Genomic DNA, 20,734 nt, shown 5'->3' with positions numbered 1-20,734 from the left:
ACTTCAAGGTAACCTTCTTCGCTGTCCACTACACCTCCAATTTTGGCGTCATCTGCAAACTTACTAACCATACCTCTTATGTTCACATCCAAATCATTGATATAAATGACGAAAAGCAGTGGATCCAGCACTAACTTTGTGGCATACTGCTTGGTCACGGGCCTACAGACTGGAGCTGCTTTCCCTGGAGCGTGGATGCTGAGGGGTGACCTTTATAGAGGTGGGTAAAATCATGAGGGGCATGGATAGGCTAAATAGACTAGGTCTTTTCCCTGGGGTGGGAGAGTCCAAAACCAGAGAGCATAGGTTTAAGGCCAGAGGGGAAAGATTTAAAAGGGACCAAAGGGGCAGTGTTTTCACGCAGAGGATGGAGCTGCCAGATGAGGTGGTGGATGCTGGTACAATTGCAACATTTTAAAAGGCATCTGGTTGAGCATATGAATAGGAAGGGTTTAGAGGGTCTGGGCCAAATGCTGGCAGATGGGATTAGATTAATTTAGAATTTCTGATCGGCATAGATGAGTTGGACCGAAGGGCCTGTTTCCATGCTGTACATCTCTGACTCTATGACTTCATAAAAGCCAACATATTTGTTTTCCTAATCCTAAAGTATAAGACCTACGTGCTTTTAGTGACTTGTAAGCAAGGGTACAGAACTCCATTTTTGCATCAACAGTTACCAGTCTTTTGTCATTTAAGAGATACTCTGCAAAGTGGATATCTACCAAAATGGGTAACTTCAAGTTTTTCCATTGTATTCAATGTGCCATGTTACTGCCCATTCATTTCACAAGTAATTTATATGGATTTTGAATAGCTGGGGTCTAAATACTGATCCTTGTGGTATCTCACTGGTCTTGGTTTGTCAACCTGAGGGAGACTCGTTTATTCTTATTGTTTTCTGGCCATTAACCAGTCTATGCCAGTATATTACCTCTAATCTTTTTAATACTAATTTTACTTCTTAACATGCTGTGTAGGATCTTTATTGAAATCCATCTGAAAGTCCAAATACATCATTTCATTATTTCTTGCTAATTTATTATTCGAGTTCCATCATCAAAACTTCCAAATTTGTCAAGCATAATTTCTGCCATATATATATTCATATTTACTGTGCTCAATCCTATTATTGTTTTGAGTGTCCAGTTATCACATGCTTTTTAATTGATTCTAGCAATTTCTGTGCCACTATTGATGTCAGGTTAGCAGGTTTGCTCTTCAGTTTTCCAATTTCTTCTTTTAAAGGCTCAGTTACATTTTTAGTTTTCTGTTGTGCATAATGATCATATTTCAAATTTGTATTCAAATTTCGATGGCAAGTTCCTTCAAGTGTTCTTATTTTAAAGCAAATACTTGCATTTTTCTTAGCCACAGGCAACCCCTCAAAACTGCAGTTTTTAGTTTTTATTGCACAAAACGTTCATATTCCCCACCGAGTTCGGAGTGAAGTTTCTGTTGGTGGGGAAATCAAAACAAAGTTGTTGGAACAATGAAAGTTTATACTAGAAGTCATTTTATGTCTGATTATTACTATTTTCAGAGTATACATTATTGGAATAATATGTTTATTAAGTTAGTTTCCTTTCCAGCTCGTTGATATTCACAAAATGTGATAGATTGTAACATCTACTTGCAAAACAAACTTTGACAATGTTCCACTGTTTTCTTCAGTCAAAATAGTTGACTGCACAAAGGTTAGTGGGATGATATTCAATGAGTTTTTTTTTCCCCCCACGAGGTGCGATAGTAAACGAGAGGTTTGAGGCTGGGGTGACTAGAGATTCTGATAATGGCTTGTGGGAAGGCTATGGATTGCAAAAGAGTTCTGAATAAGACGTGGGCATGTTGGTGCCACAGTGCTAATGGAGGACAGATTTTGAAATTATGTTGAGAACTTTAAGTTGGTAAATGAAGTGTAGAATGCACAAAGCAGATGTGGGCTTGTGGTTGAGACAAAGAGTAAGGCATTCACAAAGTAGTTTGATGCTAATATGCAAGCCGGCACTAAGGAATTATTACTGTTAAGTTAAATGGCATTTTCCAGTCTTTTTCATGTATACTCGAACTATAGTTCTTTCCAGATAACAGATCTCATTGGTACAGAAGAATCTGGATATCCTAGTACGAGTCACAAAAAGTTAGCATGCACATACGGCAAGTGATTATGAAGGTAATTAGAATGCAGCTGTTTATTGTTGAAGGGAATGGAATATAAAAGGAGGGATATTTTACTGCAGCTGTACAAGGCCTTGGTGAGATCCCTTCTGGAGCCCTGGTCTCCTTTACTTGAAAATAATCATATTGGAAGCAGTTCTGAAAGATTTAGCCTATGACGAAAGGTTGAACAGGTTGGGCCTGGACAGATTGGAATTTGGAGATGAGAGATGACCTTATTGCAACGTTGGAGGTTGTGAGGGGAAGTGATGGAATGTACACCAGGATGATGCCCCTTGTTAAGGGGGAAGACTAGAACTACAGGACACTGATTGAAAGCAAGTCTCCTGAGAGTCATTAGAATGTGGAATTCTGTTTGCCGGAAAGCGGTGGAGACTTTGTCACTGAATTTAACTGATTTTTTTTTTGATGGAAATTGAGGGTTGTGGGAGGCAGACAGGAAAATGGAACTGAGACCACAGACAAATCAACCATGATCCTACTGAATGGCAGAACAGACTTGAAAGCCCTAATGACTGCCTCTTGATCCAGTGTTCCTGGACCTATGATTTTAGAATTTTATTCTTTAAAGACTTTGCTTGAGATTATTTATGACTTTTGCAGAGAAATTTACACAACATGATAGATTAATCGTTGTGTCTGTGAAAAGGTTTTCATAATGAACTTGTTATAATTAATAGGCAGATGCAACAGAAGTTATCATTTTTATTTTTACTTGTTTTATGTGTGCACTGTTTCTGGATAACAAACAAAACCATCAATTAACTGTTAAATATGCTTTACAAATTTGCAGCAAGTATCTCAGATTGACAATGACCTGAAAGCAAGAGCATCAGCATACAACAATCTGAAAGGAAATTTACAAAATTTAGAGAGGAAGAATGTGTAAGTTATTTTTCATGTGGGTATTGTAGTTTACAATGAATTGTGTTGCCTTTAATTTTCACCTGTGAAGTGATAATTGTAAGTATTTTTACTCTTTCTCTTTTGTTCCCTTCTTTCACTCCCAGACCATGAATTGATCTATCTCAAGTAGTTGAGATTGACTACGATGAAAGAACTATTTGAAGTTATGATGGAACTACTTTGGGATTCAGTAGTTACAACAGTGATAATTCGTATCCATATAGATATATAATGTAATAAAACCTCCTAAGGCAATTCACAGGTGCATTATAAAACAAAAATATAAGGAGGTATTGGTACAATTGACCAAACATTTCATCAAAGATGTAAATCTTAAGAGCATCTTAAAGGAGGAGAGCAGCATAGAAAAATGGAGTGTAGTCCAGAGCTGGAGGCTTGGGTAACAAAAGGCATGGCCACCAATGGTACAGCAATTAAAATTAGAGAGGCATAAGAGGCTAGAATTAGAATATTATAGATATACATTTTCTGTGGCTACAGGAGATAACTGATGTGGACAGCTACGGTCATGGAGCGATTGGAAAGCAAGAATTGGGAATTTTAAAATCAATTTGTTAATTAGTGAAAACCAGCGTAGGTTATCAAGCACAGTGTGGGGGAGGTGGTGGGGAAATGAGATTAACTGCAACTTGAGATATGGGCAGCAGCGTTTTGGGTGACCTCAAATTTATGGAGGGTACAGTGTGGGCAACCCGTCTGGAATAGATTGAAAAATCTAGTCTGGAGGTGACAGGCATGAATGAAGGTTTTAGCAGCAGGTGAGCTGAGGTGGGTACAGTCCACTGATGGTTTAAAGTGAAAATATCATTAGTAATGAGCCAATGTGAGTTCAGAAACTCCACCTAGGGTCAAATGTGACATCAACTTTGGGAACACTGACTTAATCTGACAGTTTCCAGGGAAAAGAATCTAGTCAGTAACTAAGGAACAGAGTTTGGAGCAGGAACAAAAACAATGGCTTCAGCCTCCCCAGTATTTGAGAGAATTATACCAATGTGTTGCCAATTTTGTCTGACTTCTATTAGGAATAGAACTATACCTTTTATGATGTTCTAAAGATGAATGCTTCATCCATGGTCTCAACCTTTATTGCATCCTTTTTTAGAAGCAGTTATAAGTATCAATGTATTACTTTTTTCCAGGAGAACAGTAGTATTTGACTTGTGATGATTGATCTGTGTGGCCATTTGCAGGGGAAGTTTGATGACAAGAAGCCTGGCTGATATTGTGAAGAAGGAAGACTTTGTAATGGACTCTGAATATCTTACCACATTGTTGGTAGTTGTCCCAAAGTAAGAATCTTTAAAATTTTTTCCAAAAACAAGAAATGTTTTGAAGTGTGTGCTAAGTTAAAATGCTTGGTTGAAATGGGGTGAAAAAGATGTTTGGTAATAGCTGAAATTTCTCAGGAACATCTTTAGGAATTTGAATTGATGTATTTTGCAAGGAGAAATTAAAACTAAAGTTCACACTTTGAAAGGGGCTCATGCAACCCAGGAGTTTGCATACACAAATCTTTGAAGGTGGTGGGACATGTCAATAAGGCTGTCACTCATTTTCCGCTTGGGGACCCTGCAGCCTTCTGGACTCAGTATTGAGTAGATCAAATTTAGAGCTGGAGCTTTCCCATGTCCTTACACCAACCCCCACACCCAAGGCTTTGTTATCACATAGTCTACCATTACACACAGCCCATTGTTAGCAACTAACAGTCCCCATTAATAGCTATTCACCCACCTAGCCAGATCATTATTCATTCCTTTATGTGTCCAGCTGTTCTTCTGTCTCTTTGGGCTCTATCTCCACTTTTATTGTTTACTCCTTAACCCCTCCCCCCACTCTATCTTCTGCATATAAACCAACATTTCCTAGCTGCCGTCAGTCCTGAGGGAGGGCCACTCAACCCGAAACGTTAATTCTTATTTCTCTCCACAGATGCTGCCAGACCTGTTGAGCTTTTCCAGCAATTTCTGTTTTTGAGGCTGTCACTACCAATTGCTTTAGCTTAAATTTGCTCAATTATAAGCATGTCAAGGTTCTAGATGCAGTGCGGAGGAAATTTACTGGAATGGTCCCAGAAATGAGGGAATTCACTCGTAAGAAAATTAGAGAAACTGAGATTGTTCTTCTTTGAGCAGAGGACTAGAGGAAGATTTAATAGTGATCCTCAGAATTGAGGGATTTTGGCAGGATAGATGGGGAAAAGCTTTTTCCACTGGCGTTGGGTTGGTCATCAGAGAGCGCATATTTAAGATAACTGGCAAAAAAAGCCAGATGAAAGTAAGAGAATTGTTATCCAGATTTGTGTTGGCTGGAAGGATAGTGGTAGAAGATTCAAAATTTTAAAAAGTTGCTTAAGAATCCTAACTTTTTCTGTAATATATATTGCGGGGAAGTAGTGGGTGAGTACAACGACTTCACGACAAAGCTTGGTAATCAAATCCAAGCATTATTAGCGAAGTCAACACAGTGTGGAGCTGGAGGAACTCAGCAGGCCAGGCAGCATCAGGTGAGCAGGAAAGGCGACAGAAGGGGGTTCTGAAGAAGGGTCCTCACCCGAAACGTCAACTTTCCTGCCCGTTTGATGCTGCCTGGCCTGCTTTGTTCCACCAGCTCCACACTGTATTGTCTCTGACTTCAGCATCTGCAGTTCTTGCTATCTCATTTATTAGCAAGGTACTGTTTTAGTGTAGCATGTGGAGGAGCAAGATAATCTGGTCAGCATCATCTAAATTTCTCTGTTTAGCTGTGCAAGTACTGACCTGAATAAACCATCAACAATAGTGGTAAATGATATTAGAGTTGGAATAAAAATTCTGGGTCACTTTGTTCTTTCAAACACAATGCGCTGTTATGGTGAAACCACATCCATTAATGCAAGCTTTCAAGAAAGCTAGTATTTGATGTTTGTCAGGAAATGTTGTTTAACGATTCATAAACATACAGGAAAGTAGAGACTCATGTTATGCTCGTACAACTGTATTTTGATATTTTTCTCCTCATTGGGCCATCTAATATTGGTGTTCAGTAGTTTTAAATTAGGTACAGGACGGCCTGATGAGTAAGATGTTTTTATATTATGTTACAATTTAGGAAATATTAAAAGCAGCTATTTCATTATGAACTGAATTAGTTGTAAACTGGAAGTCTTCTTTATGGATTCAGTGCTGAAAACTATCACAATTATCAAACTTGTATCAATTAGCAAGTAGTAATTGATCAACAAGAAAGCTATGAAGGAGGTATTTTGTGAATTCCAAGTAGCCTTTAGTAATCTGAGTAACTAATTTAACTAAAAATTGATTCCAGTCAAATGGCCAATTGTACCTTGATTATCCTGATCCTTGAACTATTTAATAATTATTCACTATTGTTTTCTTCTTTAGAACAAGTTATCTCGAATGGGAAAAGACTTATGAAACTCTAGCTGAGATGGTGGTTCCACGGTCAAGCAAGTAAGGAAGTTCCTCCATCTCTTTTTTTTTTGTGATCTTTCTAACCGGTGGAAATTATGTGAAATGCCATTCTAACTTCTAGTTTTGCCTTTGGTGAGCAGCCACTTAAACTATTTGGAAGCTGTCTAGTACATGATCCTAAAGCTTAATTTCAAAATGACTGATATTGTATTATTTTCAGTTTAGGATGATGGAAACTCTTGATATACCTGTATGAGCAACTAAATTGTATACTTTTTTTGATTGGAAAAAGAATGGATTAACCACTGTAGACTCATCCGAGACCAGTCCCACTTGATCCTGGACTTTCTGGCCCAGAGGTAGGGTCACTACCTCTGCACCACAAGACCTTTGAGCATGATATACAGTGGAATGGCAGGGCACTAAATTACCAGCCATTCATGCATATATTGACAATTTCATGCTGATGGTTTGTGTTTGTTGCATTTTTTTATTCCTGCATGGGATGTAGAAGACCAGCATTTGTTACCCAACCTTACTTTCCGTGCAACTGCTCAGTCATTTCAGAGGGGAGTAAGAGTCAGCCATATTGCTGTGCGTCTGGAGTCACGTGGGCCAGAGTAGATGAGGATGGCAGATCTCTGTACCTAAAGATCATTCATGAACCAGATGGATTTTTACAGCAATCAACAATGGTTACCAATAGGAAAGATGTTCTTCCCAGAATTTGAGTACACATTCCACGTTTACCAAACATTTAGCTTGAGGCTGTAGATGACAAGTCCACTGACAATACCACCAGCCCAACTGGACTGTTTCCCTTGAAACAAAGCAGATCAAGAGACCATTTGATAGTGTCTTTTAAAATCATAACGTGTTTAAATCTAGTAAGTAAAGAGAAACTATTTCCATTGGCCAAAGGGTTGCTAGCCAGAGTATGTAGGTTTGAGGTAATTGTTTAAAAAGTCAGAGGCAATATAAAAATGTTCTTTTTGGAATGCGTTACTTGATAGGTGCTGGAAACAGATTCAAGTAGCTTTCAAATCAAATTGGAGAGGTGCTGGTAAAAAACAATCGATAAAAGAATGAGTAAATGGGGAAAGTTGGATTTTTTTAGAAAGATCTAACGGAATTCCAGTTGGTTGAATAGTTCCTTCTGTGCTGATTTATTTTCTGATTCAATCTTGGCAAAATGAGAAGAGAGACATTGATGGAAACTTGCATATATTAGGTAGGCATGCAATCTATTCTGCTTTTTAAACATTTACTTAAAACAAAACTGACTTGTATTTAAAACTTGTTGCTTCTGCTTATTGCATATGGTTAACATGCAGGGAATCAACATTAAGTCAATCTCAGCCATAACTTGCATATGGTGTGTTGTAACTGCAGAGTGAGTTCAATTGTGAGCAGGGTAACAAACATTTTGTACTTCTAATTGCATAAAACTCTGCAGCCTTACTTTAATGCAATGATATAATAAATCTTGATATGTACTCCTTTTTATTAAAAATGAAATTTCTCCCCCCTCTCCTAAAAGGTTAATATGTGATGACATGGATAGTGGCTTGTACACTGTAACATTATTCAGGAAGGCAGTTGATGACTTCCGATTGAAGGCCAGGGAGAACAAGTAAGAATTTCTAATCCGTTTCCATTAGAACTTTGCATTTCAATATGAATGCACTCAGTTTTCTTATTCTCACTTCAGGTTCATTGTTCGGGATTTCCAGTATAACGAGGAGGAGCTCAAAGCTGATAAAGAAGAGATGACTCGACTTTCAACTGACAAAAAGAAGCAATTTGTATGTATTACAAGCTAAACTTTCTGCAGCTGTAAAAGTCATGTTTCTGTGTGCCTTGTACTAGGTGTCATTCTGTCTTGAATGCTGTCATTCAGTGCAGTTTGGTGCAGAATCTTCTACCCAAAAAAAAATTGCCCAAAACAATGTGACACTTTCGACTGTATCCGATAATGAAAATTGAAGATCAATGTATCTTAAAGTTGCCAGGACATTTCTACTCTAAACATCTATTAGCAAATGGCCCTACTCTTAGAACTGTGGGTAACAATGCAAGTTGCATCATAGGAGGAGGCCTTTCAGCCCAGTGTGTCCATGCTACCTCTCTGTAGTAGTAACTTAGCTTGTCCCATTTCCTTTTTTTTTGTTTAAACACAGGATGAGTGTGATGCTGGCTAGGCCAGCATTTTTTTGCCCATTTGCCCAGAGGGCAATTTTGCTGTGGACCTGGAGTCATATGTACCGTACCAGGTAAGGATGGCAGTTTGCTACCCTACAGGGAGCCAGATGGTTTTTTTTCTGATAATTGGCAATGGATTCTTGGCCATCATTAGAATCAAATTCCACCATCTATGCTGAGTTTCAAACCTGGTTCCCCAGGTCTATGGATTAACAATCCAGCGATAATACCTTAGGTCATTGCCTTCCCCTAAAATCTATCTGCCTTGGCCTTGAATGATACTGAATGACGCTTAAACCAAGGTGGGACTTGAACTGACAGTCCCTGGCTTAAGAGGCCAGTGCCCAATCCATTAGGTCACTGTGGCTGACTCCCACTTATTCTTTCATTTTAGCTCTGCACTTCCATTTTGAAAGCAGGGATTTAATCTGCCTTCCCCCACACTCCTAATTGATTTTAGATATGAGCCACTTGCTGATTTAAAAATAGTTCCTTCTATTGTGGGACCCAGAAGAGGGGGCGGCCTATCCTGGACCAAAGTAATAGGGCTGGGAGCCAGATTGAGAAGGAAGCCAAGATGATGGTGGGCTTAGGCTGAGAGCAGGGTGTCCAGGGTTGAGATCGGAGTGGGGGGCAGTATGTCCCAGCCCCTCTGTCCCTTGCCCATCCCCTGGGAGTCAGCAGACACTGCTTCACATTATTTACTTGTCTTAAAAGATTCAAAGTGACATAGCAATAGTTTGCCATCCAGTAGAGTGCAGGCAGTATGTATTTGTACAGCTGTCAAATGTGTGACTTGAAACAGGTTCATTAATGGACTCTTAAAATTTAGTAGGATTTAAGAGAAATTTAGTCAAAAAAAGTTGTTGTGGATCATGGTTTACTGGAAGTTTGACTGGTATTGACCAGCATACCTTCTTCCTTGTTTTGCTTGACTTTCAGTTTCCCTTTTTACGGTACCTGTGTGGTCACTATGTTTGTAGTACATCACAATATGAAAATCATAAACTGAACAAAATGATGCAATAAATAAAATTTTAAGCTTGCAGAAGACACACATTGTGTGTTAGGTTTGATGTCATTCCATATGATTCTGTTTTCATTTTTCATTTATCTCTGATATTCCCCCATTTTCTACCTTCCAAAAATTGTTTCCATAATTAAAAATAAAGTAAACCAAGGACTCCGGAAATTATATACTTTGCCTTCAATATATTTCCCATAAAATTATGAAGAAAAATGTCCCACGTTTGAGCTCTTGGTAGTGCCTGTTTGATTGACAATGTTTAGATATTTTCCAAACAGCCTGGTCAGAGATGTTATAACACATCTCTGGAGCAGGTGGGACTTGAACGCTGGTTTCCTGGCTCAAAGGTAAAGACACCACCACTGTGCTGCAATGGTCCCAATGAAACTGCTTTAAATGTTTTTAATTGGTCTTTCCAGGCATGTTATTACACATATGGAGCAGATGGGACTTGAACCTAGCCCCCTTGGCTTAGAAATGGGGACCCCACCATTATACCACGAGCCCTGACACTGTTAGTTTAGATCTTTTTCAATCAACTTGTTCAGAGATGTTAATACACACCTCTGGAGCAGGTGGGACTTGAAGCCAGGAGGTAAGATGCTGCCACTGCATCTTAAGCCCTACAACAATGTTCTTTTTGTTGTAAAATCTCCAATACAAATCTGTCTGCAAGTAAGTCTTAATCGCTAAGCTTCACTTTTAGGCAGCCATCCTCTTGTACCAATGTTAGGGAGCCTTCAAGCCTATTTGTGCAGAATGCACTATAACTTGGTGTACTTTGGTAGAGCCTTCTTATGGTTCACAGCGATTACATTTCCACTCTCCATGTCCCTGCTGTGCAATGAATTAATCTTTGTTTCAAGTATAAACTATTTGTTTACAGGGTCCCTTGGTCCGATGGTTGAAAGTTAACTTCAGTGAAGCTTTCATTGCATGGATTCATGTGAAAGCATTACGGGTTTTCGTAGAATCAGTTCTAAGGTATGGCGTATTAGTTAATTCACCAGTTTGAAATTTCATAATGTAATCGCAAATATTGCTGCAATACGTTTTGTAGTTTTAATTTACGTTTGATTCTTTTAATGTTTATTGCGTAATATTTGTACTTCTAAATTGTGTTTGTAATGTTTAGATTTGGTTATCTCTCTACTGTTCAGAAGCCTGTTCTCTCAGTTGGTACCTTAATAGAGGTAAATTGGCTCTTCAGTCAGAAATTCAACTTCAGAGATGAAATTTTGATTTCCACATTTTAAGAATATGTCAGAATTGTTATGGCGCAGGAGGAGGCCATTCAGCACATGCTGCTCGCACTGGCTGTTCAAATAAGCATTATTACCTCGTGCTAATGTCTTACTTTATTTCCCCATACTGTTGCACATCATTTCTATTCAAAAATCATCCAATGCCTTTTGAATACCTCAATTGAACCTGCTTCCACCATACTTTCAGGCATTGCATTTTGTACCCAACTACTTGCTGTGTAAGAGTTTTTTCTCACATCACCCTCACTACTTTTGCACATCACTTTAAGTCAATACCCTCTCATTCGTGTTCCTTTTAAAACTGGAAATGGCTTCTCTCCATTCACTGTCTACTCTATTTACTCCGGTCTGCACATGATTTTGACCCCTTAATCAGATCTCCTCTCAGCTGCCTTCTCTCCAAGGGGAACATATTCATCATTATCAGTCTATCTTCCTAACTGAAGTGTCTAATTCCTGGGGCAAATTCTTGTAAATCACTTCTGCAACCCCTTTAGAATTATATTGTAGTCCCTATTTTATATTGTTTTACAATGTTCCCCCTACCAAAGTGCAGTACCTCTCACTTCTCTGCATTTCACCTCATCCGCCAGCTACCCGCCCATTCCTGTTTAACCCCTGTTTAAAAAGGGAGTAAGGCAAATGGCCGATTAGCCTATCCTCAGTCGTGGGTAAGATTTTAGAGTCCACTGTGAAGGATGAGATTTCTGAATACTTGGAAGTACATGGTAAAGTAGGGCAAAGCCAGCGTGGCTTCATCAAGGGGAGGTCATGCTTGACAAATCTATTATAATTCTTTGAGGAAGTAACGAGCAGGTTAGACGAAGGAGAGCCGATGGATGTTACCTACCTGCACTTAAGAAGGCCTTTTACAAGGTACCGCACAGAAAGCTGCTGAGTAAGATAATGGCCCATGATGTCAGAGGCAAGGTACCAGCATGGATAGAAGATTGGCTGTCTGGCAAAAAGCAGAGAGTGGGTTTAAAAGGGTCTTTCTCAGGATGGCAGCCAGTGACTAGTGGTATTCCACAAGGGTCAGTGTTGGGACCACAATTTTTTACTTTATACATTAATGATCTAGATGAAGGAACTGAGGACATTTTGGCTAAGTTTGCAGACAATACAAAGATAGGTAGAGGGACAAGTACTATTGAGGAGGCGGGGAGGCTGCAGAAGGATTTGGACAGGTTAGGGTGTGGGCAAAGAAGTGGCAGATGGAGTACAATATGGGAAAGTGAGAGGTCATGCACTTTGGTAAGAAGAATAGAGGTATGGACTATTTTCTAAATGGACAGAAAATTCGGAAGTCTGAAGTGCAAAGAGACTTGGGAGTTCTAGTCCAGGATTCTCTCAAGTTAAACTTGCATGTTGAGTCAGTGGTTAGGTTTGGCATTTATTTTGAGAGGATTTGAATGTAAAAGCAGGGATGTACTTCTGAGGCTCTACAAGGCTCTGGTAAGGCCACATTTGAAGTGTTGTGTGCAGTTTTGGGCTGGCCTTGTGGCAGGAAAGATGTGCTGGCCTTGTGGCAGGTTCAGAGGAGGTTCACAAGAATGGTCTCAGGAATGAAAAGCTTAACGTATGAGGAACGTTTGAGAACTCTGGGTCTGTGCTCAATGGAGTTTAGAAGGATGAAGGGAAATCTATTGAAACTTACAGAATACTGAATGATCTGGACAGATTGGATGTTGGGAAGATGGTTATACTAATAGGAGAGATTAGCACCCAAGGGCACAGCCTTAGAGTAAAGGGAAGAGGTTTTAGATCTAAGATAAGGAGAAACGTCTTCCGCCGGAGAATGGTAAATCTATGGAATTCACTGCCACAGAAGGCTGTGGAGACCAGATCAATGAGTGTATTTAAGACAGAGATAGATAGGTTCTTGATTGTCAAGGGGATCAAGGGTTACAGGGAGGAAGCAGGAGAATGTGGTTGAGAAACTTATAAGCCATGATTAAATGGTGGAGCAGACTCGATGGGCTGAATGGCCTAACTTCTGCTGTTATGTCTTATGGTCTTATGGTCTTATTCTACCAATTTAACAAAGTTGTTTTGGAGTTCTACACTGTCTTCCTGCCAGTTTCCAAGTTTCGTGTTATCTGTGAACTTTGAAATTGTTTCCTGTGCACTAAGATTCAGATCATTAATACATATCGGGAAAAAGCAAGGGTTCTAATACCGACCCCTGGGAACTCCTCGACAAACCTTCCTCCACCCTGAAAAGTATCCATTGAACATTACTCTCTGTTTCCTATCACTCAGTTCATTTTGAGTCCATGTTGCTACTGACCCTTTTATTCCGTGACCTGGACCTTTCCTGACAAGTCTGTTGTGTGATCTTGTATCAAACACTTTCTCAAAGTCAGTGCACACCACATCAACAGCGTTGCCCTCATCAAGCCTTTCTGTTGCATCTTCAAAAAACTCCAAGTTAGTTGAATACAGTTTCCCTTTAGAATTCCATGCTGACTCTTCCTAATTAACCCACCTTTTTCACTGTGGCTAATAATTCTATCTTAAATAATTATTTCTAGTAGCTTCCCTGCCACTATAGTTAAATTAGAAAGGCTAGGAATATCCTTCCAACTTTTCTGGAATAAGGCCATAATATTTGCAATTCTCCAGTCTTCTGGTACCTTGCTGAGTCCAGCGAACCCTGAAAGAACATTACCCCTTCAATTTCTACTCTCACTTCCTTCAAACTTCTTTGCATCTCATTTGCTCCCAGTGCCTCGACTACTTTAAATACCAATAGTCTATCCAAGACTTCTCCTTTCTAATGACAGAGCCAACTCCTCTGTTGCTATAGCCTGGGGAGCAGATTCTTCTTTTGTAAAGACAGACGCAAAGTGTTCATTTAACACGCCCCCTGCCTCCATGTGTAAGTCACCTTTTTGACCTCTATTAGGCCCTACTCCTCATCTAACCACTCTTATTATTTATATGCCTGTAGAAGACTTTGTTTTAGCTGCTTGTCTTTTCTCATAATTCCTCTCTGCATCTCATTTGTTTTTTCACCTCCCTTCTAAACCTCTCATGGTTCTAAATTATATTTTCTGCTTTACACTGTCCTAAGCACATTTTCTTTTTCTTCTTAATATTAATTTCTATCTCCTTTGTTATCCAGGGAACTCTGGATTTTTGTTCTACCTTTATTGAAGAAATATGTTTCCAGCTCAAAGGCTAAACTGCAGAGTAGCTTACATCAAGAAATTGTTTAAAGGCTACATCAAGTTTTAAAAAAATGCATGAAACAAGGAGCAGGGAAGTGCTGGGCAGAATATTAAATGAAGGGTAAAATCGATTTAAGTGTTGAAATTACTAACCAATGCACCATTCCTGCACTACAGACTCTGAAGTACATGCTGTTTTTGTTATTTAAATACATCTTTTTGAGGGTCTGGAATCCTGTAAAGTGGGCTTACATCTTTCCATCCTAAAGTCGACTCCTTTCTGAGAAAGTGTTCATGCAACATCAAATGACTCATGTTTTCTAACTGATATTGCCAGAGCTGCTAAATTCCTCCAGTGTTGCTTCAAATTTCATGATATAATTCTACCCACATCTCAACTTGTGAGGATCCAAGCAACCATAGAGTGTAAGAAATGTTCAAAATGTCAATCGTAAGATTCTTCAATAACTTAATGTATGATTTTAATGAACAAAAGAAATATGAACCTGATTTAGATATGGCTGGATAATGATCTAATTAATCTACATCTCTTAGAATTTTTGAAGTTTAAAATTGTTTATAATGGAGTTCAAATCTTGCATTCAGTGGGAAAACAGATGAACAAATATGTTTGGACTTTGGTCTCCATATCCAAAAATTGACCTTCCTGTATCTTGTTGGAGACGTAGGAGAGAAGCAGAGTGAAGTCTTTCTTATTCTCCACCTGTCTGTTCATAAACAGATTACGGCTTGTTCAAAAGCAAACTAATGTCTTCCGAATCCAATTTGTGAAGTCAATTTTAATATAAATTGCAACAAACTCTTCAGTTTAAATCTGGAATATTTATTATTCCTGTTCAAGCTGAGGGTGGTCTGCGTAACTTCACACTCGAACTTGAGAGAGAAACAGGAAACAGAAGAATTTTACAACTAGAAATAAATTAAAAACCAATGGTGTAGAACTTAAGTCACATGAATTAGATTCCAGTGAAGGGTTCCTTCTCTCGGAGATTCAGATCTATCCAAATTTTGCAGATCTCCTATAAAGTTGACAACGTCACACTAGGATGTTATTAGTATGAAGGAAGTTTGCCTGCTTTAGAGGTGGTCTTCTGAAATTATGTTTCAAGGAAACTCTGACTTGAGACAGGCTTAGCTATCAACCTGGAGTCCTGCATTCTGCTGGATGGTATTGCAGAACGTCTGAATGTTGGAAGCATATTAATGTTTCTGAAATGTGCAAAATTGAAACACTCAAAAATCAATAGTTTTTGGCCATATGCTGTTTTCTATGGATAAGTCATTTAGGTAAATGAGGCAAGTTTCTATGCCTCTGACTATTAGAAATAGGTAGGGCTGTTAGCATTTCTGCACTCATAATGAGTATTGATTGGGCTTATTTGTTGTCAAAGACTAAAGGCCTATGTTTTTTATTCTCCTGTTTTGTGCAATGTGAGTGGTGGATATGAAATTCTACAAGGATGATGGTTAGCTTTGTGCTTATAATTATACTGCTGGAAGTTGCTAGAGCTTTTTGCAAATCATGTAATCTGTAGGAGGCATTTTAGTCCATTTTCTAGATGAGCAAAGAAGTAGGTGCAGTTTTTTTAAAAAAAAATTTGAGCTGTTCACTGCAGTTCCTGAGTGATTAACTTCTTCCAAATTCAGTTATCCAGCCACACAATTGAGTGCAATCTGCGATGGGCAACTGACGTCATTGGGTTTTGATCTCTTTACCAACGTTTGTTCCGTTAAAGCAATGAAACTACAAGGGTAGTTCAGACATGTAATTACAAGAAATCTGCGTTGTTTGGGTTGAAAACTCATGATAACTTTAGCTAAGAAATGATTTTCTGGGTTAATGCTTTTAATAACTTAAGGTATTAAAATAAAATTGCATAGCAAATTCTATCCCTTCAACTTTAACTTGGGCTGACTTTTGATCTTTTTTCAGTTGGTTGATTAGATTGAGCCAAAAATAAAACTTTAGACTATGTAAATTCCCTTCTTCTAAATGGTTAGGATTTCCTCAAGTTACTCGCTGAAATCTGTTCTTGGCTATAATGGTCACAATGAATTGTAGATGAGCATCTATTTACACTTTAAAAAAGGGGACTTAGATTTGCATATGGACAAAAGGTCAAGTGTCTTTATATTTTAAATAAAAACTGAAGGAACTGTGGATGCTGTAAAACAGAAGTTGCCGGAAAAACTCAGCAGCTCTGACAGCATCTGTGAAGAGAAATCAGAGTTCACATTTTGGGTCTGGTGACCCACCCTTGGGGAAGTTTCTGAGGAAGGGTTACTGCAACGAAAACATGCACACTGATTTCTCTTCACAGATGCTGCCAGACCTGCTGAACTTCTGTTTTTGTCTTTATGTTTTGTTTTCCGTGGTAAGTAATTGATTCACGGTGTACTTTTAGTGGAATAAAATCTTTCGGTTTCAGTTCTGAGATTGAAAATGATGGGTTGCTATCAGTCAAAAGATGCTCGAGTATGATTCATAATTGCATGGTGATGCTATGGGACTCCTGGGATATTGTATTTGTTTAGACTGAGGATGAAAATATCTGTATGGAAAAGCAACATTGATTTAATGTCAAGCATCAGTAAATATGAAGTTGTTATTTTAAGGCTGAAGTATTCTAGCTATAATATACTTGAACATTTCTTTGCAAACGTAAAAGAAGCTTAATATTTACTTTAGCATTACCCTTAACTTTGAAAGAACACATGAATGTTATGTAGATAGTGCAACAGGTTGGATCTTGAAGTTAATCAAGCTCCAATTATAATGTTTCAACCCATGGAGGGCGACACATTCAGGATTATTCTTATAAAAGGATATTTTTATGTGACTAATTTTACTAAACTAGGAGTACTTCTATCTAGTTTCTGAATGTGAAAAGTGACTACCACAAAAATTAGGTCTGACTAATCTTAGCCTGCCCAAACACCTTCCAAATACTTGTTCATGGTTGAACTTGTCATGAAAGCAATGTGCTGAAGCAATGTAATAGTGCAGGAGAAAAAAGCCATCAGACCTCAGGAAAAGTGTCTCCTAAATCCTGAGGTTTTTTGTATGTATTTCAAGTCACTGTCTTTTAAAAATATATGTACTAATTTAAAGTCTCAACATAGTTAAATGTCAGTCAACTTAATGGAGACTTGCTACACTAGGTGGTCTTGTAAAGAAGTGGAATGCACTACTTGAGAATGTGTTGGAAACAGATTCAGTCATGGCTTTTGAAAAGATAAGCACCCGAAGAGAGACTTTGTCGAATATATGGAGAAAAGAATTGGCTCTTGCAGAGAGCTGGCATGGACTCATTGGACTCAACGAATGCAGCAGAGAAGGAGACAATTCTGTGATTCCGTGTATCACAACTGATGGCTTCCTATCTGGAAACAGCAATCTGCACCTCTCAGTCACTTAATCAATTCTGATGTAGACTGATCTGAAGTCACTCAAATTTAGGAAAAGAGCAGGAACACAAACCTTTTGGCTATGGAAGCCACGTACATCATCAAACAGTGAGAAATTACTTGTGGAGTGTAAATGCTGCCCTGAGAATGAGGAAGAAAGAGTTGATCTTTGTGGAGTTTTACATGATGTGGAAAGACCTGTATAATAAACTACTTTGTTTCACTGTTCCAAAAAAGTTGAGCCCTGCCACTGAAAAGATATGCCTATGGAACAAATAGCAAAATTTTCATGTGTAGTATCATTTGATATATACTACTAACAGCCAGCAGCTCCACTGGCAGCTGACAGTTTATTGGCAAGGTGAAAAATTTAGGGAAATGTTAGCACTGCAAACAGGATGAAATAGCTTTTATAGTCTGGTCCGATTCTCAAGTGTACTTCCTTAATTCATAGCCAGTCACTTTTTTTAATCAATATAATTCAACAATTTTTAAGGAAATCTTGATTTTGAGACGTTAAGTGGTGATGGAGTGTTGTTTTTCAGACTGGAGGCCCGAACACCAGTGGTGTTCCACAGGGATCAGTTCTGGGTCCTCTTTTGTTTGTCATTTACATAAATGATTGGATGAGAATATAGAAGGCATGGTCAGTAAGTTTGCGGATGACACCAAAATTGGTGGCATAGTTACAGTGAAAAAGGTTTTCTAAGAATACCAAGGGAACTTGATCGACTCGGTCAAGGGCTGAAAAATGGCAGCTAGAGTTCAATCTGGATGAATGCGAGGTATTGCATTTTGGTACAATAGATAGGGGCAGAACTTATACAATTAATGGGTATGGCCTTGGGTAGTGTTGTAGAGCAGAGGGACCTAGGGGTTCAGGTACATAATTCTTTGAAATTTGTGTCACACATAGACATGGTGGTTAAAAAGGCGTTTAGCATGCTTGCCTTCATTGCTGAGTCCTTTGAGTATAGGAGTTTGGAAGTCATGTTGAGGTTGTACAGGACATTGGTGAGGCCTCTTCTGGAATACTGTGACCAGTTATAAGAAGGATAATATTAAGCTGGAGAGGGTTCAGTAGAGATTTACAAGGATGTTGCCAAGTATGAAAGGTCTGAGTTACAAGGAGAGGCTGGATAGGCTGGGACATTTTTCGCTGGAGCATAGGAGGTTGAGAAGTTTATAAAATCCTGGAGAGGGTGCAGGGTATGCATAGGATTAATGGTAGTTATCTTTTCCCTAGCAAGGGAATTTCAATACTAGGATAATCATTTTTGAGGTGAGATATTTATAAATGACATGAGGGGCAAATTTTTTTACACAGGGCGGATCACGTGTGGAATGAGCTTCCTGAGGAAATGGTGGATGTGGGCACAATTACAATGTTTAAAGGCATTTGGATAAATACATGAATAGGAAAGGTTTGGAGGGATATGGGCCAGGACCGGACAGGTAGGACCACTTCAGTTTGGGATTATGTACGTACTGAAGGACTGTTGGACAGAAGGATCTGTTTCCATGCTGTATGGTTCAATGACTTCAAGTATCTGAGCTTGATATTATTAACTACTTACAGGTTGTGTTACTGTTATCTTAATTACAGTGCAGCTAGAAACTCGGACTCCGGGTAATGCTCAAAGATGGGCCCTAAGAAAGGGCAGCAGGGCTGGAAGGACCAAGGAAAGTGCTGCATCATACCCAATTTTAAAAATTGTAGCGTGTAGTTAAGTGATTTACAGTAGTGACAAAATTGGGACATAGGTGTGACAATATGACAATGTATGATGTGCAGTTGTGAAAAGATTTCAAGTGTATGTACTTTACGTAGGAATCTTAGATTGCATAGGAATTTTCCAACAGAGAATGGATGGCTGTGTTGCACATGGGAAACTTCGTAGTTCTTTGGGAGAAACTGTTCTCTGTTCAATACACACCCTTCGGGTTTGCTTCAGTTTTACGACAGTTTTAAAATGTTTAGAAGACTTTTATTTGAAACTTCAAATAAGGGGTTGGCTAATATTTTGTTTAATGTATAAGTTGTGAAGTGTCTGTCTGTGTGTGGCACACAGCATTTTCCCCATAGTGTCTAGAAAAGATTGCTAATATTTTTATAACTTTTTTTGTCTTGTCTCTTGTATCCAGATATGGTTTGCCAGTGAACTTCCAAGCAATGCTTTTACAACCCAACAAAAAGATGATGAAGAAGCTTCGAGAGGTTCTTAATGATCTGTACAAACACTTGGACAGCAGTGCAGCTGCCATCATTGATGTAAGTATATGCATGGGACAATTGTATTATTTCTGGTTGATGTATTAGTGGTTGCTACCAATGAAGTAGCAAACTTAGATTTTCTAAGTGTGCATCTGGGTGAAGATGTGTAATATACAGACTGAGAATGTCTCTAGTTTGATTCTTGGGCTGCGCTGATTTCATTGATACTTCATTGAACCAGAAACTTGTCCTTCAGTTTGATGACCCACTGTGAAAAGAAAATATCTTCTGATATTGCACCTAGTTCTTTGTTGCTATGCTTGATATAAATGTGCCTTAGCTCTATATTGGCATGGATGCATTTTATTTTTATCTTTATTATTTTTAACCTTAAATTTCTCGAGGCAATGCTGTTCTAGAGTAAAAAAAAATCCATTTCTAAGCCTATTCAGATAATTAAGGCCTTCCAAGCTGTTTGAATTTAGTGGCTCCTTCTGGACTTTTTAAGGACCTGCATTTCACCACTGTGTAATAGGATCAAAACTGAGCACAGCGTTCTAAACAAAGCCTAACGAAGAGTTTGTCTACTAACATGCTCGCGTGATCTGGATGTTCCAACTATGATCCTTAATTAGATTCTGTGATTCCATGTTTATATTTCTCCCACTGGGGCAACATGGTGGCTGTAATTAGCACTGTTGCCTCGTAGCACCAAGGACCGGGGTTCAGTTTCAGCCTTGGGCGACTGTCTGTGTGGAGTTTGCACATTCTCCCCTTGTCTGTGTGAGTTTCCTCTGGGTGCTCTAGTTTCTTCCCACAGCCCAAAGATTTGCAGGTTAGGTGGATTGACAATGCTAAATTGTCCGTAGTGTCCAGGGATGTATAGGTTAGGTAGATTAGCC

At 38.8% G+C, this 20,734-nt stretch overlaps 1 protein-coding gene across 1 annotated transcript in view; it reads left to right on the top strand.

Annotated features, from left to right (window-relative positions):
• Nucleotides 1–20,734, top strand: part of LOC109929332 (V-type proton ATPase subunit C 1-A) — a 66,234-nt gene that overhangs the window by 42,875 nt on the left and 2,625 nt on the right. The window contains exons 6-12 of the mRNA XM_020529014.2: nt 2,972–3,063; nt 4,299–4,397; nt 6,492–6,560; nt 8,062–8,154; nt 8,233–8,326; nt 10,637–10,734; nt 19,763–19,889. Coding sequence (XP_020384603.1) covers nt 2,972–3,063; nt 4,299–4,397; nt 6,492–6,560; nt 8,062–8,154; nt 8,233–8,326; nt 10,637–10,734; nt 19,763–19,889 — 672 coding nt within the window. The remainder of the gene's footprint in view (nt 1–2,971; nt 3,064–4,298; nt 4,398–6,491; nt 6,561–8,061; nt 8,155–8,232; nt 8,327–10,636; nt 10,735–19,762; nt 19,890–20,734) is intronic.

The sequence above is a fragment of the Rhincodon typus genome, chromosome 4 (genome assembly GCF_021869965.1).
Source record: "Rhincodon typus isolate 14 chromosome 4, sRhiTyp1.1, whole genome shotgun sequence".
Classification (NCBI taxonomy): Eukaryota; Metazoa; Chordata; class Chondrichthyes; order Orectolobiformes; family Rhincodontidae; genus Rhincodon; species Rhincodon typus.
This window is presented reverse-complemented; position numbering and strand designations above follow the sequence as displayed.